General features: G+C 39.3%; 1 protein-coding gene across 2 annotated transcripts in view; it reads right to left on the reverse strand.

Annotated features, from left to right (window-relative positions):
• The window catches only part of UNC13C (unc-13 homolog C), a 476,401-nt gene that overhangs the window by 339,974 nt on the left and 109,994 nt on the right, over positions 1-26,433 (reverse strand). For both annotated transcript variants that reach the window (XM_043493368.1, XM_043493369.1), the window contains 2 exons: positions 8,460-8,482; positions 7,850-7,914 (listed from right to left, as the gene is read on the reverse strand). In XM_043493368.1, coding sequence (XP_043349303.1) covers positions 7,850-7,914; positions 8,460-8,482 — 88 coding nt within the window. The remainder of the gene's footprint in view (positions 1-7,849; positions 7,915-8,459; positions 8,483-26,433) is intronic.

A 26,433-nucleotide genomic window follows, 5' to 3' on the forward strand; every position in this document is an offset into this window, starting at 1 on the left:
GATGAATATGAAGATGTGCTTCTGACTTGAGGAGAAGCAGGTTGCTAGGGTTGGACAGCGATTGATTGCACTGTTAAGGAAAAGCTTAAATGTCACTATATATTTATTTGTATTTATATTACAATGCTATTTGCACTGATAACACTGCTAGAAGTATCTAATGCCTGCCAAAAAGACAAAGGACGGGCAGATTCAGAGATGAAGAGGCACAGCTGAGACATGGTGGAAAGTATTTTTTCAGAGTTAGTGCAGAGCAATGGCTCTGCTAGCAAATGTTACAGCCATTGTATTTTTATTGTCCTTTCTCAAATAAAGGTAAATAAATACCTATAATACAGCACTAGAAATGCAATTTAAAAAAATAAATAAGTCACATATTGGCGAAACAGAAAAAATTGGCCTTTAAAAACAGATTCATTTTGTACTAATCACAATTTAGAATTCATACTGATCTCAGGAAATAAATGAAGAAGTACAGCACACAGTTTTATTAAATATTAGAGAACAGGTTGCCAACTTTCTAACCAAACAAAACCGAACACCCTTGCCCCGTCCCTTCTCCGAGGCCCCACCCTGCTCATTCCATCCCCCCTCCCTCCATCACTCGCTCTCCCCCACCCTCACTCACTCATTCATTTTCACCGGGCTAGGGAGGGCCCCTTTTCGACTGCGTGTTCCAGTTGAAACTGGACACCTGGCAACCCTAACAAAGAAACAATGTTTGGATCCAGATCAGGTTTATTTAGGCTATAGTGCTATATTTGGGTTAAAGTTTTGATTCAGAGTCAATGGCAGCAAGCTACTGCCATGAGATTTCATCTCAAAATGTCTGAAATCATGCAAGATCAACTTCAGTACTGCATTACAACCTCAGGAGAACAACCAATCTGGAGAAGTTCTAGCAATATTCACACCTGAAAAGAGGCTCCTTCTGGTGTTGCATCTGATTGAAACAGAAGGGTGAGTTTGAATCTGGGGTTTCAAATTTAAATACCCTGAAGTTTGGGACAGTTTTGAATCATGTTTCAGTTTTGTCTCCTCTTTAGAAAAAAGAATTTCACCTGCAGATAGTAATTTATCAGCACAGAAAGTTGGCAATCTAGAGGAATGTTACATAAAAGGACAATGCAATGAGGGCAAGAGCTAGGAGAAAGATATGAATTTTAAATGACTAACAAAATGTTGATCCGGGTCTGCAATATAGCACAATTCATTGCTGAAAAAAATCAAAGTTTAAGTTGTGACTTGTGCTGGATTTACTGCCTGACTTAACTGATGAATTTCATCACTTCACACTGCTATTAAAATATTTGATATCATCACATTTTTCTTATAAAAGATTATCTATTGAAGGCACTTGGCTCTATTAATTCATACCTACATGCAGTGATGGCACTCAGCCTTCAGAGTTAAGCCTAACAACCTATTTCATGCCTTTTCCTGTCTCATTACTGAAATATTTCCATCCTGAAAAGTATGAATTAAGAAATAAGACTCTCATCAGCATAAATCCTCATGCACTGAGACAAGGATACACCTAACACTTTTAAAGAACAGACTTTAAAAATCACCCTGACTTCTATCATCATATTTTTAATCCTGGGATAGTTCTGTTGAAAACTGCCTTTAACAGTTGATATATACTGAACTAGACTGCACATGATGCACTTTTCATTGAGAAAAACAAGAAAATACTTACTTAAATAGCTAAATTATCAGTGCCAACATACAGAATGCAGTTGCCAAGTCTAACAAAGAAGCATCAATATTTGTGTGTGCGACCATGGACCATTAAACGCTATGTTCATCAGAGGACCTGTGCATATGACATAAGAACATAAAAATGGCCATACTGGTTGAGGCCAGTGGTCCATCTGGCACAGTATCCTGTCTTCATCAGTGGTCAATGCCAGTTGCTTCAGAGGGAATAAACAGAACAGGGTAATTATCAAGTGATCTATCCCTTGTCTTCCAGTCCTAGCATCAGTCACAGGTGTAGGGACACCGAGAGCATGGGACTGCATCCCTGATCATGCATCCCTGACATAGAAAGAACAGCACTCAATCTTCTGGTCCAAAAAATAAAGGTTTTGAATATCTGAGACAGAATAGAAACTTCAAGTGATATTCTGTATCTGTTTCATAGTTTAATAGAATTTAAGGTCAGAAGGGGCCATTAGATCATTTAGTCTGACCTTCTTTATTGCACAGGCTGTGTTAGTTCACTTGGTATAGATGCTTGATTCTATGGAATGTCTTCCAATATTTATATTGGAGCTGTTAACACAATAGAAATCAAATAAGTTAAAGATTCACTGTATTCAAGATGTCATCTAAGAAAAGGTAAATGTATAAACGTCTGTGCATTGCTCCATCTGTGCACCATTGACAAACTCCAAAATGGATTAGGCCAGACTGAAAAATGATCATTCTCTGACATCCTTGCCATCAGGCACCCAGGTGAAACCAAAGACAGCATCTCTCCAGAAAAGAATCAAACAGAAACTACACTCGATATGCATGAACAATTAAAACAAAAAATCCAGCAGGTGCTCCTTTTATCCGCTATCTCCAAATGTAATTTACACAAGTACTGATTCAGGATTCAGGAAGGATGTTCTTTGTGAATTAGCATTTCAACATCAGCAAAACATCTGTCAAAAGAGTAAATTTAAGAAGTATTTGAGGAGATTTGAGGAGATATTACTGAAAAGTATGATCAGTGAAGAAATGTCACAGGCCTATGGGTAGGTAAAGGGGCAAACAGCAAAATATTCACCCCCCTTCCCATGGACTGGCAAATAACTTTCTGCTTTGTTGTACATGAAATTCAGAGCAAGTACTCACAGCATCTCTAACACAAATTCCCATGCTCCATACATAGAAGCATATACAAATCAAGAGTAAACAACTTTATGGACACAGGGGATACATATGCTCAATTAAAATAACTAAAATAAATCTCAGCAGTGCAGGATGCTAGCTGAATTTTAAAAACATATAATAGGATATTCTTTTGGCCCAAATGAGCAATAGAAATAAAAGAATAACACACATCCTTCATATGCAAGGAACAAGGGAAACATACACATTAGAATAATACCACAGAACTTGAGAAAGGCCAAAACCTAAGAACTCCCACAGTATTTCCACCTTGCTTTGTAAATGAGAGCTTCGGAAATATACTTCAGGAAAGTATTCAAACACATCATTTCAAACCAAAACATTTGACAGTATTCACAAGCACTTACATTTGTTTTCTGTGAACATTCAGTACAAGAGGTATGTTATTCCGAAGGATATTTGTGGAAAGCAAAAGTCTTGAATATTTGTGTGACTGTGATTGTGCAAGTATGTGAGTTTGCCTTAAAATCTTAAAATCTCCAATTTCCCATTCTGTTCATAAAAGTTTCAGCCATCCAATCAAGAAGCAGAAACAATACCATGTCAGCTATATAACCACTCATATACCACAACAAACAGCAAATAGCTGAAGACCAAATAGTTCATGAACATCCCTTAGGATGAATATATTTGTATATGTTTGTCCAACACTTCTGAATCATGATCACATTTGTTAAATCAACGTCAGATAAAAAATTCACAAACCGCAAAGAACAGCTACATTCATGGAATAAATTATTTGCTATGAATAATTCTTTCATCTGCACTGATAAGTGACAGCGTGATTCCAATTGATGAGTGCAGAGGTGAATATTTAAGAGGAGGGGAACATGCAAAACAAAAAAGCCAGCACTGCTTCTCAAAATTAACACTTTAGTATCAGGAACTGTGAATTTCCAAAGCTGCTAAGCACTTATTTATTAATCCATATAATATTTATCCATTAGCTGAAGCATACAAATGGTTAATAGATGACTCTTCAGAAGCGATGAATGCTATGGAGATGAACTACATAGACTAGATTCAAAGGAGGTCAACAGTGGGAAAAGATGTTCACTTTTAAAGTTAAAGTTAATCAAAGAAGTGCCATACATCAGCATAATCCAAATCTTCTGGGCATGCTTTGAAGTTAAGTGGCACCTGAATGGTTCATAGCACTATTCAAAATGGTGAAAGACCTACTTCATAACCAAAGGAAGTTATTCTGTATCAGTAAATAAAAAAATTGCCTTCTAAAAAATAATGAAGGTGCATAAGATAAAGGAGTCAGGGGAAAAAATATACAAAGTATGCAAATTTAGGCACAGATCCTACAAACCCTTATATGTATCTTTAATCTTGTACATAAGAAATTCCATTGGCTTCAGTGGGACCACTCACATGCAGAAAACTAAGCCCATGTGTGTCTGTAGGATCAGTGCCAAAGAAGAGAAAATGAAGAGAATTAGAATCTAACTTCAGTTTTATTAAAGTATATTTTAGAAATATATTAGTTATGTACTTGTAACATTTCAGATATGATATTAATATGGATGAGAAATAAGGGGCTACAAACACAGAAGTTTCTGAACTGCAAATACTAAGAAACTGTACTTTTTTCAGAGAGATGCTAACTACACATTTAGTTATAAGTAGGATAACATATCTATTGATTAAAATTACTTATTTTGGGATCCCAGCCACATCCCATCAGCATTATTTATTATATTTGGCATTGAGTATACTAATAATAATGACCAAGAAAATGTTTGGGAAATTCACTAACAATTTCACTGCTCAGGCATTAATCATGATTACCCATTTCATGTCTTAAGAATAAACAAAGTAACACTGATGATAAACAATGACGAAATCTTTGTGTGGCTGATTTTCACTTATTCTAAGGTCAACCAACTACCATGCGATACTCCAGCAAAACCCTGTACATTATTGTTCAATTATTTATAACTTCAGAAAGCAAAGTAAACCCCTAACCTCTTCCCTTTGGTCTTCTGTGAGTTAAACTATATAATGTAGCCTAGATACCATTATTTTTCACCTCAATTTCACCATTGGCTTCAGTGGGACCACTCACATGCAGAAAACTAAGCCCATGTGTGTCTGCAGGATCAGTGCCAAAGAAGAAAAAATGAAAATTTCACTCAAGGGGTGTGTGCATGCAGGTTTGTCACATGCCTTCTTCTGTGTTCTGATGTACACAATGACACAACTTACTATAATCCTACTGTTTTCTTTTTATTCTAACCTCTTGATGACAGTACATCTACTCAATGAAGGGTCTACTACAAGAGTTACATTAACACAGACATACTGGTGAATAATTACATTTATGGTAAATATTTCCATGGATAATTAATTCATTATGGAATAATCTTTAGGATAAGTATTTAGGTCACTGATGTGTCAACAGAAAAAAAGTTGCTTCAGATAATACTATTCCCATTCAGAAAAAAACAATCAGTATACTTTCAGATTAGGTAAACATTAGGGAGGTTTTGTGCATATGGAAGTCAGGATGAGGCAACTGGAACAAACAAACAAACAAACATCACAACACTGAAGTATAGGCTCAAATACTAGACAAAGTATTATTTTAGTCATAAACAAATCTAGTCCAGACCTGCTCACACCACCCATCAAAAAACAAGATATATATGATATGAAAGAAATTGGTAGAATTTGACCCCCCCACACACATATCTAGAAAACTATGGGAGTTTTCTCAATCTGTTTAAGGGTGAATTTTTTCCAGATGGAACTGCAAAACTAATATCAGCCAAAACTCAAAATATATGATCTCTCTTCCAGTTTTATTTCTGAGTGGTACCTCAGTGAGCATCAATAATCTCCAATAGTATAAACAGATCAAGGCCCTACTATAGTCCCATTAACACAGGGAAAATTAGATACAGCCTAAAAGAAAATAGAATTCAGATGGTGAATCCAGAAGGCTGTCCAACACTCAAAATACTGCTGAGAATAAAGAAACAAATGAACTAAATATCTCTAAAAGTCCAGTATAGCAAACATTTATGAACCTGGTGTTTATTGAAAGTCTGGTGCCATATGATTTGTTTGGTCAATAGTTTTGTGGCCTCTGCAATAGAGATATTTCCTCTGAAACAATTCATTTTTATAAGATTTTAATATCTTGGCATTTTTGTCAACTACTGTAAATACATCAGTCCTCTGCTGCAAAATAATGAAGCTGAAAATTGTGCAATAATTTTACAGACTGATTTTTTTCAACATTGTTCACACAAAAATTGAGCACCTCTATTTATGTCTCCAAATTGTTACATGTCTGGAACTTCCAAGATACTTTGACTCCCCACGCACACCAGGCCTAAGTTTTTTGAGCACTGCCAACAAATAGGCTAAATCTTCTGGCTAGTGAGCTATCAGATGATTTGTCAACCTACTGAGTTCTGGAACTGGAGATGGTATCTAGAAGCAGGGTCATTGTGGACAGAGATCTGGGCGTGCTAAACTAGTCTCCATCTTTGAGGTACGCTGGGGTCTTCCATAGCCAATGTGTTGTGAGGCCACTGGACTGAGACAGACTTTGTATCAAAAGCAAAAGTCTTATCAGTTAAGTACTGCTTCTAGCTCCTGCAGAATTTCAGAGAGAAGGGAAGAGCCAGTGCAGGAGAGCACTGGAAAGCCCTATCTGAGAAGCAGGATGTTTTGGCGTGATAGATTAGATTAGATTAGATAAAATAGATAGAATGATGCTGATTAGGAGATATGGTCCTGACAAAATCTTAGCTCTCACCTGTTATCAATCAACTTAAATATATCATAATTTCCTTCAAATAAACAAAATTAATTGTCCTTGATATTTCTCTCTTTTAAAATTATTTGTATTTTTAAACATTCACTACTATTTTTTGTTGTCTTGGTGGAATTATTATCAGCCCCAAAAGAAAAAACTTCTAAAGCATGATAAAGGAATTACCGAACCCACTCAAAGTTAGATGATGATCATTTATCTGTACAGAATTGTCTAGCAACAATAATAAAGTAAACTAAACAAAATGAACTACTGTAGTTAAGTATTACTGTAATTATTTCTTCTACAGCATTCTGAGAAATACATTAAACAAATAACTGAAGTTCATTTATTCCCTTGTATCCAGAAAAGAGGGCAGAGGAAATTGAGGTGAAAAATAATGGTATCTAGGCTACATTATATAGTTTAACTCACAGAAGACCAAAGGGAAACATTTAAGGTAAATTAGCTAATTTTGTCTCAGTACCTTAAATCTGAAGCAGAATGTTACCATGGAAAACTCTGCCTGCCCACACTAGCAGGAGAACAATGTATAATTCTTGATAGTTTGAAGTGAATAGCTGATATACAGCATCCATATGCTTTCACAGTGAATTTACTTTTTTTTAAATAAAAGGTATGCAACTCAAAGTGAAGAATGGGATTCAGAACAGAAGGGAAAGGAGAATGAAGTCCCTAGACTGGAATTTAAGATGACTCCAGCAAGAATAAAATAGCCATAAATGTATAAACTGCCATGTTCATTTTCTTCAGCAACAAGACAACACACTTTCCCTGTCATTTTCTTGATCTCGAATATTAGAAGCATATTGCAAAGCCAGTCAGTTTCCTAAAATGCAGATTTAAGACTGAAATATACTGTATGGCTTTGTAAAGAACATTTGATATATAAAGATTTAAAATAACAGATTTTTTTTATTCTTGGTGAACTTGTCCAGCTGAACATTTCATCAATTTCTTTTGGTCTTGGAGGACTTACGGAAAAGATATAGGACAGTGAAATCTATTATTTCATATTCTTGTTACAATGCAAAAGTTCAATATTCTCAGAACATTTGAACACAATTATAAACTTCAAGGAGCGATATTAAGAATAATATTAAGAATCAGAGTTGCATATATAACAAAGTGCATGATCATAACTGTACTCACCCGCCAAATGCCTGGATTGCATAAAACTTGGAAGCATCCAAAGAACTTCCACTTACTATTCGAGCCTTTAATGAAGAATAAAAAAAAGCTTAGTTACTCAGTTTCTGCCAAGAGATTTTGGATAGAATTTAACTGTATCGTACATATAACACCTAATATGAAAAATGTCAAGCAGGGTCAGCTCCAGGCCAAAGCTACATAAATTTTTGCTTTGAAATACATGTGATTAGCATTCAGCATTTAGTGAAAAACACTGGTAAAACCCCGGAGAAAAGATCAGATATTGCCTCCCAAATATCGCTGCCCTTTAAATCCCAGAGTATGTGCAGTGTAGATGATAACTAGTCAGAGTCAAAAATCCAGACACCATGTTTGACAGTAGCAGACCCCTGTGTTGGCAACTATGATTTTATAAGATAAGCACAACAGTGAGGCTATCCTGTTTATAAATGCAATATATTTGGAATACACTCAAAGGAGAACAAAAGAATGGAAAGCTGGGAAACATGCACATTTCACAACTAAAATGAAGGAACCAGACAGATCAAATAAGTCACAAACAAACATCAACAAAATACACAACCCCTTAAGGAAATATGTGATTTTAAACCTTTTCATCCACAGAACTGCTATCTGAAAGAGAACCAGGAAGAGGGGGAATAAAGGTTAGATAAAACAGTCTCCAAGAAAATGTGTAAAGTTATGAAAAAACTCTTACAATTTTAGCTTGCTAAAGTAGAAATGAAAGGAACAACAGAAGCTGAATAACATATATGTTTAGTTTTCTTTAACGTGATTGCTATGACAGTATACTTTGACAAGTGCAAAGATGTTTTAATATATAATGAACCACAGCTACTCACACAAGACTTTTTAGTCGTTAAAGATGTTTATGGTTATCTTATAAACTAGCACTTAATGATGTTCAAATCTAATGTCCAGCTCAGATACATTTACTAATACTAATGAATGCAAAGGTATTTTATTAAGGCAGGACAGAATGTTCATAAAAAGTGGTGATTTCGGATTTAGACTAAGGCTTTGTTCGCAAAGAAAAATAAAACTGCTCTTCAGTCAATTAATGGATATATTAAAATTATTATATTCTAACTATTCTGTTCTACCATGCAGACACAGGAAACTAAAAAAGGAAGGCCAATAATCACTATCATAATTTAATTGTGTGCATTTTAAATGTATTATATATTATGCAATCAGTTTCATGGTCATACAGTATTCTTCATTTCCACTATCAGATATAAAACATTTACGATGGAAAATGTATGTTTATTTCATTTTTTCAAATATTTAAAATGCTTATCGTTTCCTTGTACTAAATTATGTATATCACATCTTTCCATCAATAAGTTTCTCTTTCACATGCACAAGGTTTGTATTATGTATTTTGTAGATATAAATTTGCATTGTTATAATTGTCACCTTCACAAACTTTGCATTGTTTTTTCCAAGGAGTATGCACATTTTATACGTGCTCTCTAAATCATTTGGATTTTTTTCTGTAAGATAAGCACTGCTCATCATGCTTTCACTACAAAACTATCCCTCACATTTTAGACATATTCTATGTTTCAAAGCCAATATAACTTCTACACAGTAGATCAAACTCAAATACATATAATGCAGATGTACTAGCACCAACAGTGTGGTAGTCATAGGAAGGTGCAATTAAAGGTTCCCATCCTGAAAATATGCCCATGCTATGTTTTAAGTCCATTGGTTTAAATGGAACAACTCGTGCTTAAAGTTAAGCATGTCCTTAGTTATGTGCATGATGGAGGCCAAAGGCAGCCATGTCCATCTAGTTGTTTAGATAGTCTAACCTGTCTGATTATGTTTGATTTTAACATTAAAATATGTTTGAGCCTGGTTAGTAGTAGAGATGTGCCTGAGCCAAACCTGAATTCTCAGGAAACACAAGTCCAGATTCAAGGTTTGCAGTTCTGACCCATCTCTTGTTAGTAATTAGAGTCCACAGAACAAGGCTCTCTGCAGCTCCTATTTCCGCTCTCTCACATATTACAAGCAATCCTATCATAAAGCATGTGTACGGGGGGCGGGGGGAATAGTAAAGGTTGCCATGGCACTCACCTCCAAATTTCTTGACTTTTGTACAGAAACAATTAATCAAATGATTAATCAAATACACAAGACATCACTAAACAAGTGAAGAATATTAGCCACACATAGCGGAGGTCTCAGGGCAAATACACAAGACATCACTAAACAAGTGAAGAATATTAGCCACACGTAGCGGAGGTCTCAGGGCGTCCACCCATCACAATGGTTCCCTTTATAACTACATGCTTGATTACAAACATACACAAGCAGTGTGTCTGAACCAAAGTTGACTCCTTATGCCAACTGTGAATTTGGCCATTTAACTCAACAATATGAACTGCCCTGCCGCTTCCCTCACTTCACATGCTCAGGTTTTTCAGAAGTACTGAGCTTTATTAGAAATTTCTGCTTGGACTAGCATTTTAGTCCCAAAGTTATCTCACTCACCCAGATCATCTATAGAAATTAACTCTCTTTGTTGTATTAATGAGAAATTTGTATTTGTGAAAGATGTTTGATTGGCAGGCTGAGCATAGCTGACCTCTCTTTCTCCATGTAGCTAGCAGTGCGGGAGGGTCTAGCAATGTAAAATGCTTCACATTCCCCCTACTGATGAGACTCAACCTTAGATTTGAAGGTTAACCTTTCTGGGTGAGAGGGGCATAGTTCAGTGTTTGGCTTCTCTGGGGTTTGTTTGTTTTTTTTCCCTAAAAAGTGTGCTAATTAATAGCAAGCATGGTGTGTGTGTTGTGATAGACACACTTATCCACCAGCAACTGTACTGATACCATACAGTACCAACTGTTCTGATACCATGAGCCCACTGAATGTCTATCATATAGTAAGTTTTCATCATTACCTATTAGGGCTAGACTTGCACTACTGACCTATTGTAAGGGTAATAAACTCCATAGCTCATTCCCATTCTCTGAGGTATACTGTCCTGCTGCATAGAAATGTTCGGATTTGGGCTCATAGAAGGGAAACTAAATCAATTTATTTACAGACAATTTTTCTTTAATGTCCTCCCAAGCAACAGTGATTTGTAAAGCAGAGCATACTAGCGAGTAAGTGGAGTCTATTTTAGGATATAACTGAAAGCTCCCTTCAGGGCCAATTATACTGGACTTCCCAGCAAGCCAGATGGGAAACCAAAAACAAGAAAAGTGTTCTTTTAACTCAAGGCTAAATTTAAAAGCCCCCCAACAAAAAAAGCTAATTCTTTTTAATTATAACAATAAGGTATCAGATCGCTGGAAGCAGGAACTGTTCAGATAGCACACAATTACATTTTGTCCCAGTGGACAAAATCCTTATTTCTATTCAGAAGCCAATTTTCACAGGACACACTTGGTTTCCCCTGTTATCATTTACAGAGCTATTTCCTGACACGGTAACCAATCTTTACTTTCTTAGGATAGAAGCTAAAGCATTTAATAGGATTATCATAACATCTTATTTATACCAGCCCTCTAATTTCTGTAGCATGCCCAATATTAAGAAGCAATTCTTATCCAATAGTCTAATTTAAATGACTGATCTCAATGGCTAGGTTTCATTACTCATTCCCAATTCTGACAAGAGGGAAGCAGGGGGAGAAGTTAATAGATTATAAAAGCCAGAGAGGACAACTGTGATCTTCTAGTCTAGATTTTTTAAAATTACACACACACACACACACACACACCCCAATGGTTGTTGTGCACACACACACACACACACACCAATGGTTGTTGTGCACTTCAGGTTCATTAAGATTTTGACCATTGATTTGAAGGGGGGCAGGATGGAGACCCAAAGTTATAATTCTGTTGCAATCTATTTGCTACTAGAAATCATAGGCCCAGATCCTACATTCCCTATGCATCTGAAACTCTTAGTAAATTCACTGAGAGCTTAAGTGCACAAGAAATGCACTTAACTGAACAGAACTGATCCCCTAACTAATGCAAGTAATACTCTGCCTCAATTCCTGGTTGCAGAAATCCATTGTGTAAATCAAATAAGAAGTACCTCAGTTTGAAGCAGATTTAAGTACATTATAATTTTTAAAAGTGCCAATAATATACAGATTTCAAACTTAACCATCAGACATATATTTACATGAAACCATTTAAATGGCTTTTGTAATTAATTTGTTTTCTTCTTTTCATACAATTTATTAAACAGGATAATTTGTAACACATATGGTTTTGCAAAAATTTTGAATTTAGATAGCAAAGTGGTCATTTCCAGCACCAGCAAATAGGTTCTTAAGTGATACTTATAGGATTGTATTATTTCTAAAAAAAACCCCAACCATATTTTAAGTATCCACATTTATTCATCTCATAATTTTATGCAACAAAGAAAATGTCAGAAGGATAATTTGAAACAAATTATATATTTAGCATTTTATTTACAGACCACCTTTGGCTCAGGTAAATTGTACTTTTGAGCAGATGAAAGACATTTAATTTTAAGGAACACAAGGAAATTAAAAGAAAAGAAAATCTGATTAATAGAAAATATAAGTAATTTATTCTTTGCAGTAATGTGATCTGTGGCATGGGCAGGGTTTAATTAGCTCCTGGGCAGCTGCCTGAATAGATTTCATGGCATATGTTTAAGGTGCAAGTGTTTATGGAAGGCCTTGGGAGAAATCACTTGAGCACTAAAGAGTCAAAACCACCTCAACTTATTTGGAGCAAGCAGTATATCTTTAGATTCATTATTTAAAAAAAAATCTGTAGATAATGTGCAATTAGTTATCCTTGGATCTAGTAGATTAGAAAAACAAAACATTTGTGGGCCTAATCATCAACTGGTGTAACCTGCCATAACTCCATGCAACTCAATGGAGCTATGCCTTTTTACATCAGATGACAATCTGGCCTATCAAATAATATGCATTTAAAAAAAGAAAATAATTGGGCCCAATTCAATTTGCATTTGGCTGCAATAGTGCTATAATGAAGTAGGGGTTGACGTGTTCAAGAGAAAACTCAGAGATAATTTAAGTGTAAATAGAACAGAGGTAAATGGGGGGCATATCCTCCCACTGAGTGCAATATGTTTGAATGCCATTCCAAAGCAACATTCTCAAGAAAACCTGGAACACTAAAGCTCTTGGTCTCAGATGCCTGCAGCGTGTTAAGATTGAGAACCAAAGTCAGACTTGCCAATAATTTGATTCTGACATGGAATTATGTTCAGTGATAAAACTCCATGCACTAGAGCTGCTCATGGACACGGAGGGGAGGAGAAAGGGTCTTGAAAATACACTGTATTTAGCTGTTTTCCCATGTAAACAATAATGTTGTCTCAATAACTAAACCAAGGAAAAGATACCATCTGCCAAATAAACATACACTGAATATGCTTGATGAAATACTTTGTTCCTAAAAATATTCTGTCCTGTGCAGATGGACAAGGAGTAAGGGTGGTCCCCTGAGCACAAGAACTGCTCTGGGCTGGCACTGCCAACCCAAACCAATTTCGGAGAAAGTTCATGGACCTCCACCCTTTGCACTGGTCAGCAGAGCTGGCTGATCTTGCAAGCACTGGACTTGTCTTTGAGCGTGTGAGAGACATAAGGTGTGTAGCAGCAGGAATCCAGGATTTCCCCCAAAGTGGGCCAGTGACTAAAAGTTTATATAGCAAATGTATGAAGTGACTGATTTGCACATGAGAAGGGAAAAATAAAGCTTTTGTATCCTTTATAGCAGCGGTTCGCAACCTTTTTCTTTCTGAGGCCTCCCTCCCCCAATATGCTATAAAAACTCCACGGCCCACTTGTGCGACAACTGTTTTCCTGCATATAAAACCAAGGACCAGCATTAGGAGCAAGCATGCCTTGGCCCCACACCACAGAGGACCCCATGAAGCTAAATTGCTCAGGCTTCAGCTTTAGCCCCTACTAGGGGGCTCAGAACCCCTGGCTTCCGCCCCATGCATTGGGGCTTTCACTTTCTGCTCTGTGCCCCAAAAAGTCTAATGCCAGCCCTGCTTGGTGAACCCTCTGAAACCTGCTCATGGCCCGCCAAGGGGCCCCAGACCCCTGGTTGAGAACCACTGCTTTACAGATAAGTCTCTATGAATGTACAGGCTGAAACTAAAAGCTGTATAGAGACATTACTCTAAAAACCTACAGAATTTAATAGAGTGGTTTCCTTTCATAGATTTTTGTAGAGCCATAGTACAGAATTCTATATTCTTCCGCTATATAAATCTCTGTGGATATAATTCTTGGCTAGGTTACATGGGTCAGATTGTAACCTACGCCTCTTAGGGTAGGTCTACACATATGGTGGTGTGTTGAGAATGCACACCCAGTTAGCACAGTTATAAACAGCAGTGTAGACTGTGGAGCACAGATTATGCGAGTGCCCTATCCTGACCCCTAAGGTACATACCTTACACAGTCCTCTACACCCCCAAGCAGTGCTTCCCATATCTACACTACTAGTCTTAGCAGTGTGGTGTCTCTCTACCCTGGCCAGAGACTTTTCCCCCACTGCAGTGAAAGATTCCGACAAGGGTAGGCAGTGGTGAAAGGCTTTGGCAGCAGGGGTATAGCAGGGAGTGGAAGAGGCGGGACCACCACAGCCCAGGTGTCTGGCAATGGGTCGGTGGCGACTGCGCCAGGGGAGGCTTAGCCTAAGTTATGGCTCCCATATACGCTACAGTGCTTTCCAGAATATCTGCAGGACTGTGTACTATTGCCTTGCCCTCAACATGCCCCTAGTGGCACCAATACACAGCCAATGCTAGGGCTTGTGAAGGGATTCTCCAGAGGTTGCCCTGTGACAGTCTTCTACAGCACCTGCACTGGAAGAATTCTCCCTTCTCTTCCTTGCAGATTTAGGGGTTTGGGCCCCCTTTATGTGACATAAAGGGTCTGGATTGGAGGTGAGGCCCATCATTCTGTATTCCATTCTATGGAACTTTCACATAAGGCAGGGAGTCTGGAGTATCCTCCGGGGCATATTTTTTTTAATCTATACAAAAGTTCAAAAGGTCTTCTCTTTCAAAGTATTTTTAATGAGCCAGGTATAAAAGTTTCCCTGGCAGGCATGACTTGGCAGAGAAGGGGATGAGCCCTACTTGAAATTCACTTTGCTTGCCTTTAAATTCAAAGTTTTCAGATTAGATAGGTATTATAAGAAAGGAGCCAATATCGGACATGGGGCTGTATCACACATGGCTGGGCCTTAAGAAACTGAACAAATCCTCAACCTGATGTTTAACCTAATAAAGGCAGAAAACAAAGATGTCCCTGGAAGGAAAACAAGTCATACGATTTCAAATGATAGGCTTGTCAACACGGAGAGTTAGTGCGTGCTATGCTGGTGTGTAAATCTACCGCACGTAGTTTTCCATGCACAAACTGGCCACATGGACCCCTCTACCATACACTAAAATTTCCCTATGGTGCACTTTGAACTGCTCTGATTGGAAACAGAAATAGATAAAAGTTCACTAGAGAACTTTTAATGCATAGTAGCAGGGTCCACATGACCAATTAACATGCAGCACGCTTGTGCACGGTCGATTTAAACCCCAGCTTGCCATGCACTAACTCTCCATCTAGACAAGCCCACAGTGTCCACACTGCAGATATATCAGAGAAGAAGAAAATATATGTGAACCCAAACTAATGAAGTAGATAGTAACCAAGATAACTACAGAATCTGGAGTACTTCTACACCAGGAGAAAACCAATCATATAACTATGTTATCAGAACATATGATGTAGTTCTTTGTTTTCCCTGTGCCCAGCCAAAGCTGGGACTTAGATGAAAGTGACCTGGCTGAACCTTAATCCAGATAAAACAGATGATGCTAGTTGGTTAACAGAGGCATCTTGTGGGCATAGCAGGGATGGTTTTTGGCATCTGAAGTGAGGGGATTTGTTAAACCTTCATCTAATAGGTTCACTGTTTGGGCATGCTTTCAGCTCCCTGGCTGATCCAAAATGCCATGAATGGCCACAAGTACCTCTGCCATAGGTCTCATATGGCAACTGTGATTTTGGATCTGGAGCTGGGCACAGTTCTTCATGCCTTTGTGACTTCCAAATTGGATTTATGGAATGCTTTCTACATAGGAGGAACACCGATGATTGCTCAGAGTCTACAGCCAGTCCAGAATGTGGCTTCCCATCTGCTTGCTAGTGTTTATTTCAGGGAACATATAAGCCAGTACCCTGACAACTTCTGAGTTGAGATCAAGATGCTGAATTGGATCTATAAACTAGTCTACGACTCCCGCTTTCCCTGCAAGCCTCAGTGTCAGCTGAAATCAGACAGGGTTCTTGAACTAACAATCCCTGGACTGAATGTCCAGAGGCTCGAGTCAGAGCATTCTCAGCAGAGGATCCCACTCTGCAATTTGCATATTCCAATGGCCCAATGGAATCTGAGTTTGTTGACCATTACAGCCCACATCTTTTCTCTGGCCTTTGCCTGAAAGGAGTTATTTTTATTTTATTGTACTTAATATTTTGGGAACTCGTGGGCAGGGCAGAGTATTTTAAAAAGCTTTTAAAGTTACATACTATGTACACCCAGAGATATTGTATCAAGTACACTTTATATATTTAAAATTATGTTTTAAAATAACTTTATGTTTCTGATTCATCACTGTTTTATTCCAATTTTACACTGATGTAATTCATTGATTTCATAAAACTCTAATGGTGAATCAGGCCCTACAGCACCTGCAGCTATTTAACGTAACTATCATAACCTGGGCACTGCCCACATTTGTCCATGCTTTGGACTGCCATTGTATCTCTTGAAATAATTTTCCTATTTCTTTTCAATTGTTTGCTGCCTAGAAGACTCCTCACTGGAGAAGTGTCTACCTGTATAATTAATGCCAATTCCACTTCTTTATTTATCAAATTATGCTTGCAGTACAGCTGGCTAGCTTGACTCTTTCTAACCCGCTGCATGTGTTGGGATTCACAGTATACTCCCTGTGATAGAGCTATTACATGATTGTCACTAAACATTGCATAAACACTAATCCATTAATTATTTCCTTGCACAAAGGAACCCACTGGAGGGGAAAATCTCCTCCAGATAATCCACAGATCTAATCTCAGAGTATGTCTACATGGCACTATAAACCCAAGGTTCCAACTCAGGCTCAAGCCTAACCCCCCTCCCCCACTTCTATCTACACACAAATTGTGTTAACTAAGCACTTGGATCCAGGGTTCCAGAACCCCATGGGAGTGCAGAGTTCACGGCAGAGTCAAGCTAGGATCCAGGGTTCAAGCTCTGTTGGTTTGCAATGTAGACACAACCTCACTCGACCTCGTACTCTCGGAGTCCACCAAAAGTATCCCACAAGTCTACAGACCAACTTCTGTTGTCCTCTGGACAGTTAAGTTTTTCTACATTGCACCACAAACAAAGAGGTAGGGGAGCCACATTTTGGGGAAAGTGATAGAAAGTCTGGGATATGGATGGTGAATGGACTCAGGCCCAGATAGCACAGTGTAGATCCTGGAGGCCTCAGGCTGGGATTCAGGGTTCAACAATTCCTCACCTGGGGTTATAAATGAGTGTAGACACTCAAGCTTTAGGCTAACAAACCCAGGGTTTTCTAATTCAAGTTCTACTAACCATGGGCTGACATTGCAGGGTAGACATACCCTGAGATTCAGCCAAAATATTCCCTTATGGGGAGAGGTCTAAAGTCCTACAGCAGAGGCAGATTGACTGGCCTGCATATCCCATGGAGCCTGATGATCCATAGCACATCTTTCAGTTTCTCCACTCCGTGAACCAGTGCCAAGGTACTATCCGGTCTTCCTTCCCCCAGGCATTCCAGCTCTATTGGAAGCAGCTCTGCTGTGCAATATCCCATTTGCCAAGAGTGGGTAGAGTGAGTACAGAGTGAAAGCTAATGCTGACAAGCATTAACTATCATGTGGCTATCCATGTGGCCATCTGCTTGATTCGGACAGAAGTTTGCCACTAAGTACCGGCGCTCCCTGACTATGTCGCCTGGATACCTTTTGAGCCTTGACTGCCTGGAGTTGATGTGGATGAGTTTGCACTGGCTCACAAGAGGAAGAGAAACATACTGTTGTCATTCTGCTCCCTATTTCCACCTCTGTTTCATAGGTTCAGGAAAATGTATGCCCTTTTGTACTTGGTACTCCCTCCCACCCCACACAAAACACTACAGTGACACAGCTGAAGTGCTTCAGTGTAGGCAGTCCTGATGCCGACGGGAGATATTCTGCCATTGGCGTAGGTAATTCACCCCCCCACCCCGAAGAGGCGGTAACTAGGTCAACGGAAGTATTCTTTCATTGATTTAGAGCTTGTTTATACTTGAAACACCATAGTGGCACAGCTGCAGCACTGTGGTTTAGACATTACCTACACCGACAGGAGGGACTCTCCCATCAACATAGGTAATCCACCTCCCCGAGAGGTGGTAGCTAGGTTGACAGAAGAATTCTTCCATCAATCTAGCACTGTCTACATGAGGATTTATGTTGGCTTAACTATACTGCACTGTGGATTTTTCACATCCCTGAGGGACGTTGTTAAACCAACCTTATTTTCTAATGTAGGCCAGGCCTCATCGCACTGCTGCTGATTTGAAGTTATACATTGTCCCCAAATGTGAAATAGTTATGCGTGAGGACAAAGTCACAAAGTTCAGCCACCAGGTTAGCCGTGACAATATTGGGGATACTTTTCCTTTGTGACTTTGTCCTCACCCATAACTATTTCACATTTGGGGACAATGTATACCTTCAAATCAGCGGCACTGCGATGGGTACCCGCATGGCCCCACAGTATGCCAACATTTTTATGGCTGACTTAGAACAACGCTTCCTCAGCTCTCGTCCCCTAATGCCCCTACTCTACTTGCGCTACATTGATGACATCTTCATCATCTGGACCCATGGAAAAGAAGCCCTTGAGGAATTCCACCATGATTTCAACAATTGCCATCCCACCATCAACCTCAGCCTGGACCAGTCCACACAAGAGATCCACTTCCTGGATACTACGGTGCTAATAAGCGATGGTCACATAAACACCACCCTATATCGGAAACCTACTGACCGCTATTCCTACCTACATGCCTCTAGCTTTCATCCAGATCATACCACTCGATCCATTGTCTACAGCCAAGCTCTACGATATAACCGCATTTGCTCCAACCCTTCAGACAGAGACAAACACCTACAAGATCTCTATCATGCATTCCTACAACTACAATACTCACCTGCTGAAGTGAAGAAACAGAATGACAGAGCCAGAAGAGTACCCAGAAGTCACCTACTACAGGACAGGCCCAACAAAGAAAATAACAAAATGCCACTAGCCATCACCTTCAGCCCCCAACAAAAACCTCTCCAACGCATCATCAAGGATCTACAACCTATCCTGAAGGACGGCCCATCACTCTCACAGATCTTGGGAGACAGGCCAGTCCTTGCTTACAGACAGCCCCCCAATTTGAAGCAAATACTCACCAGCAACCACACACCACACAACAGAACCACTAACCCAGGAACCTATCCTTCAAAACAAAGCCCGTTGCCAGCTCTGTCCACATATCTACTCAGGAGATACCATCATAGGGCCTAATCACATCAGCCACACTATCAGAGGCTCCTTCACCTGCGCATCTACCAATGTGATATATGCCATCATGTGCCAGCAATGTCCCTCTGCCATGTACATTGGCCAAACTGGACAGTCTCTACGTAAAAGAATGAATGGACACAAATGAGACGTCAAGAATTATAACATTCAAAAACCAGTTGGAGAACACTTCAATCTCTCTGGTCACTCGATTACAGACCTAAGAGTGGCTATCCTTCAACAAAAAAGCTTCAAAAACAGACTCCAACGAGAGACTGCTGAATTGGAATTAATTTGCAAACGGGAAACAATTAACTTAGGCTTGAATAGAGACTGGGAATGGATGAGTCATTACACAAAGTAAAACTATTTCCCCTTGTTATTTCTCCCCCCCACCCCACCCCCCACTGTTCCTCAGATATTCTTGTTAACTGCTGGAATTAGCCTACCTTGCTTGTCACCATGAAAGGTTTTCCTCTTCCCCCCCCCTGCTGCTGGTGATGACTTATCTTAAGTGATCACTCTCCTTACAGTGTGTATGATAAACCCATTGTTTCATGTTCTCTGTGTGTGTATATAAATCTCCCCTCTGTTTTTTCCACCAAATGCATCCGATGAAGTGAGCTGTAGCTCACGAAAGCTTATGCTCTAATAAATTTGTTAGTCTCTAAGGTGCCACAAGTGCACAATTAAGACAGTGTAATATTTGAACTAGAAGTTAGGGAAACTGTTTCAACACCAACCAAAGTAGAAGTTGGTTATGATATTGACCTAATACTTTAGTGTCATAGGTGTACAAATAGTTATAATACCTTATCGGTGTCAGCCAATTTTCGCTTTGAGTTTGTTGAAGCTGATATTCAAAGCAAAACTCTGGGAAGCAAACACACAGATGTTTTCATGGTCTCCTGTGAACAGAAACTGCTGAACTGTCTACAACGCTAATTTTAAGTGATAGAATTCATTTGGATATCAACTACCCAGACTGCTCAACTCAAATGAAATCAAATCAAGAAAAATATTAACATCACTGCTGGCAGTTAATTACAGTGATATCGAAAGCTCAGGAAATCTGCTGGGTTTTGGCTCATTCATGTTAATTAGCAGAAGTTGGTTATTTAAACTTCGCTCTGTAAATTTTATCAAAATGATGCCAAAGTGTAAATCGTGAAAACTATTAGATCGGGGCACTGTTCTGATGGGCACAGCATAGACAATCAATTAAAGGCACTCCCTGCCCGTAGACCTCACAGCCTAAGAAATAATGGATAAAATCCTGAGCTCAGATACTGTACATGAGCAAACGTGGGCTAAACTCCATGGAAATGCACTTTTCATCAGGTGTCCTGGCACAAAGACAAACTACGCTGGCACACGATCCATTGTCTACAGCCAAGCTCTACGATATAACCGCATTTGCTCCAACCCTTCAGACAGAGACAAACACCTACAAGATCTCTATCATGCATTCCTACAACTACAATACTCACCTGCTGAAGTCAAGGATCTACAACCTATCCTGAAGGACAACCCATCACTCTCACAGATCTTGGGAGACAGGCCAGTCCTTGCTTACAGACAGCCCCCCAATCTGAAGCAAATACTCACCAGCAACCACACACCACACAACAGAAACACCAACCCAGGAACCTATCCTTGCAACAAAGCCCGTTGCCAACTGTGTCCACATATCTATTTAGGGGACACCATCATAGGGCCTAATCACATCAGTCACACTATCAGAGGCTCCTTCACCTGCGCATCTACCAATGTGATATATGCCATCATGTGCCAGCAATGCCCCTCTGCCATGTACATTGGTCAAACTGGGCAGTCTCTACGTAAAAGAATGAATGAACACAAATCAGACGTCAAGAATTATAACATTCAAAAACCAGTTGGAGAACACTTCAATCTCTCTGGTCACTCGATTACAGACCTAAGAGTGGCTATCCTTCAACAAAAAAGCTTCAAAAACAGACTCCAACGAGAGACTGCTGAATTGGAATTAATTTGCAAACGGGAAACAATTAACTTAGGCTTGAATAGAGACTGGGAATGGATGAGTCATTACACAAAGTAAAACTATTTCCCCATGTTATTTCTCCCCCCCCACTCCCCCCACCCCACCCCATCCCCCACTGTTCCTCAGATATTCTTGTTAACTGCTGGAAATAGCCTAGCTTGCTTGTCACCATGAAAGGTTTTCCTCCTTCCCACCCCCCCACCCCCCGCTGCTGGTGATGGCTTATCTTAAGTGATCACTCTCCTTACAGTGTGTATGATAAACCCATTGTTTCATGTTCTCTGTGTGTGTATATCAATCTCCCCTCTTTTTTTCCACCAAATGCATCCGATGAAGTGAGCTGTAGCTCACAAAAGCTTATGCTCTAATAAATTTGTTAGTCTCTAAGGTGTCACAAGTACTTCTTTTCTTTTTGTGAATACAGACTAACACGGCTGCTACTCTGAAACCTACGCTGCAGAATTTGCATGCAATGTGTACTATAAAAGAGATCTCTGTGATGGATCCCTGCAAAGCACTTGAGAAGCAGGATAGGTAGCTGTGTCAGAAAGATGGCCGGTAAGTTTGTGCACAGCATAGATTCACATGGCTCCGATTCAGTGTCTACTGCTCCCTACATATTCAGCAATACCCAGACATGGTCGAGCAGCATGAATGCCCTGACGTTTGCTGTCACTTTGAGACTTAGGATTCTACATTCAGTCCCCTTAAAATTTCATAGGAGCACAGCCTTTTACATGGGCCATTCTCCCATGACTGGGACCTGTATCACTGAAATGTCTGTGGCTAACGTCTGGTTGTGAAAGGAAAACATGGCAAACAAGTGACTATTTTGAAAAAAGAAAGCAATTGAATGAAAGCTGCTACCCTGAATAAATGAAGTGTAATGTGGGCTAGATCATGCCATTAGCAACTGGGCCACAGCAGGAGTAGTTCATGGGTGCCACCCTGCTTGTACTGAAATAGAAGTAACTTCTGACACCTCTTTATGGGGTGCAACATAACCCCTCCCTCTGGCCATCCAGCTGGTTTATGCATATGGGGCAAAGCTACAGAGCTATCTACAATAAGGATAGTCTTAATGCAGGATGTGCAGTGTGAGGTGGGGGGAATACACTCTCCTACACAAAAGTCCTACGTAGCAGGCAAAAACTTATAAAACAACTAATGACAAAAGAACAAGACAGAACAAATGTCCATCTAGCTAACTAAAAGGTGAGAGTGCTGTAATTCGTGCAGACAATACAGTATCCCAGGTCTGTATGGTTATTATTCATGACTTCACAAATTTTTATCACCATGAAACTCCGAGGATTAAACAGTGAAGCAGGTCTGCCTGGCTCAGAAGGTGTTCCTGCTCTAATTACATTTAATGTATTTTGATAATCAAAGCTAAATGCTTTACATTTGAATCAATGTACAGCAAATCCAGCTGAATAATCTGAATGACCAACTACACTCAATATTTCTTATTAACAGAATGCCAGCCCTTGCTGTTTAGGAGGAATTTCAGCATAGGTTCTTTCAAGGTTACGTAAATACTATTTCATTGTGAAGGCTGAAGCTTAAAACAGCTACCAGTAACTGACTCCAGAGATCATAAGAGACTAGCACACCTAACACTATAAAAGTATTATAAATAATTTTATCATTTAAATCCCACTAGAGACACAATAAGACTGCCAAATTTTTATGATAAACACAAACTGCGCGAACACACTGTCAATAGTTTCTTAAACATGAATGCCGGTATTAATTGTAAAACAACAGTGTTCCTCGGAACAAAAGGGATCGAATCCTCACCCTAAGAGCCAGCTCCTTGCCAATAGGGCTCCTCAGCAGGGCGAGGTTGTAAAGCAGTAGCTTTATGAACCATGTTTCCTTCAGAAGCCAGTGGCTATGCTGCTGGCCAGACCTTCAGGACATCTAGGTTCACCATGGAGGAGACCTCTACAGTGGCATCCTGCAAAGCACACAAGAGGCAGGAAAGGTGGGTGTGCCAGAAAGTGGGCCATTAAGTTTGTATGTAACACAGATCCACAGCTTAGTGCAGGCACATACAACAAGAGTGGTCAAGAAACTAGAGCATGTGGGTTAAATGGACAGAAGGGGGCTTTTAGACAGACAAAGAATGCAATTATCCAAAAAGGAATTTGGCCAGGACACTGAGGTTAAAACTTCTGTTGCTGTGTAAAATGCCATAGGAGAGGATCTCGATTGTATGCTAAAACATGGCACTTCCAGCACCCTACTAGCTATAGGGGAGATATCAAAGCCAAGTACTGAGCAGGAATAACCCATTTTTGTTAATGAGATCTGACAAGACCACAGCTAGAAGTGATATAGTCAATCCAGCTATGTGAAGTGAGAGAGAGCTTTGAAAAATTAGATTTTCATGATGATGGCTGTACTTCAAGAGATTCAGAGATCAGGTTCATATAAACATCCAACATTATGGGTACTTATCCAACCCATCTAAGCTTGTGTTGGCAAAACTTGACAGGAAATTTTGCTTTCTCCTTAGCTCTCTCAAACATTTCTTGCTTTGGCTGGATATAGCTCTAGAACTTTCTAGTGATCAGGGATCAAACAGAGGGAGAAAACGTGGTAGCTCTCAGTTCAACTTCTGCCCACAACCTAAGTTCCATTCATTTGCTATGCCAAAATAAGATGCCACTCAGAGCAAATGATGCAAATCTACTTAATACAATAGTCCTTTTTCTTTCTAGCTGCTTTGCTCAGCAGCTGAATAGTTAGTAATGTAGATATTTAAACAGTCAGCATCATAAGGCTTAGGCATACCATACTATTGAAATTAAGAAGGACAGCTTGCACATCTCAGATCTTTTGTTATGAGCTGTCTGCAGTCTCAGACAGATATCAGTGCATTGGTTTAAATCTGTTCACATTTAGGAAGTTATCTTCAAAACCAAGAAAGCTTTTGAGACTGTGTTTTTTTAAAAAAATGGAATCTTAGACTCTAGAGCAAGATGAAGTCACCATGGGAAAGTGCAGGCTTGCTGAGCAGCTGTGAGCCAGACCCATCCAGCTGCTAGTATTGAGCATCCTCGTCTGCTCCTACCTAAAACTAGGAAAAGCAGAGGTGAGTGAAAATGTGGGGGGCGGGGAGAAGGGAATTATTGCTTTGATTATTTTTTCCTGTGAAGTTAGCATTTGTGAAAAGTACCAGATGACTGGCCCCCTTTATCCACAGAAATAGTACAACCTGCACAATGGCCTTTCAGAGTACCTCAATCCTGACAGACATGAACACTTCTACAGACTAGTTTGGTCTGCTTGTCATCTAGGAGCTAGCTCCTGTGCTGAGCCCCACCTGGATGGCAAGTAGCCTGAACTCTTGAAGGGTTTTATAATATATATAATATATGATATAAACTGGGAATTGGTCTGAGATCAAACCTGCTTCACATTTGGTTGCCATTAGAGAATGACACTGTTCTTTCAAAAAGAAAAGGAGTACTTGTGGCACCTTAGAGACTAACAAATGTATTTGAGCATAAGCTTTTGTGAGCTACAGCTCACTTCATCAGATGCATTCAGTGGAAAATACAGTGGGGAGATGATTTATAATATATTAATATACACAGAGAACATGAGACAATGGGTGTTATCATACACACTGTGTATTGTTTCATGTTCTCTGTGTATATAAATCATCTCCCCACTGTATTTTCCACTGAAGGCATCCGATGAAGTGAGCTGTAGCTCACGAAAGCTTATAGTCAAATACATTTGTTAGTCTCTAAGGTGCCACAAGTACTCCTTTTCTTTTTGCGAATACAGACTAACACGGCTGCTACTCTGAAACTGTTCTTTCACATAGGATAGACTTGAACCAATGACCATGAGAGACCACTGACTGGGGCATTGATACCAAGATGGGTAGATTAGATGGGTAGATGACTGATGGACAAGGCTCTGTATTCCAAGGCAAACCCTCTATGCCACCCAGTCTCTTTCAGTGACAAACAATTTTTAAAAACGTATCCAAACCATTATGAATTTTAAAAAAGTTCTGGCTCAACTGGAATTTTGGATAAATGTATGAGATAGTTCTTCTTAGTTTGCCTCTCCCTAGATTACACATTTTGTGTAAATTCCTCCTTGATGCAACTCCACTGAAGCCAATTGAGTTACTACAGGGAGGGATTTGATATTTATGTGCAAAAATATTTTAAAGGCAGAATTAAAACTTGCATATAGTTTTGTCACCAAATTCTGCATGAGGCCTACATTTTAGTCAAAGTAAAATTATTCTTCCTGCCACAACTAAAAGTGGTTGATACAGGTTTTGGTCATGCAGCTGTTTCCCCAGAGAGGTGGCACACTGACCCATTTTATCACTCACAATGATTCATTTCACTTAGTATTATCAAGAAGGAATAAATGATAAATCTTCATCCTGAAGCAGATACAAAAAAGTCACATCCTTCTTTCCTAGATGAGGCAGTAAAACAAAACAGTACAATCACAAATGACATATGTAGGTGTACACACACATACATACACACAGCTTCATAGGGAATGTTTTAATAATCCAGATTATTTTTAAATAAAAATATGGAAATTTATGACAGTCCTAAGTGCATTAACTACATAATTTCTTCTATAAACCAATGTAAGTATTCAACAACAAATGCCATATCTTGGATACCATAAGCAATGTCTTAACATGCTTCGAGGGTGAATTTGTGCAGAGATATTTCTATATAGCTCTGAGTATTCCAGCCCCAGACATTCCGTATCTACTATGCCTTTGGTGCAAATAAGTGTCCATCTCCCTACTCCCCGCTGCTTCTTATCTACATACATATGTCAAGCAGTATGGGCAATAATTTTTTCCCTTTACACTC

The sequence above is a fragment of the Dermochelys coriacea genome, chromosome 10, assembly GCF_009764565.3.
Source record: "Dermochelys coriacea isolate rDerCor1 chromosome 10, rDerCor1.pri.v4, whole genome shotgun sequence".
Taxonomy (NCBI): Eukaryota; Metazoa; Chordata; order Testudines; family Dermochelyidae; genus Dermochelys; species Dermochelys coriacea.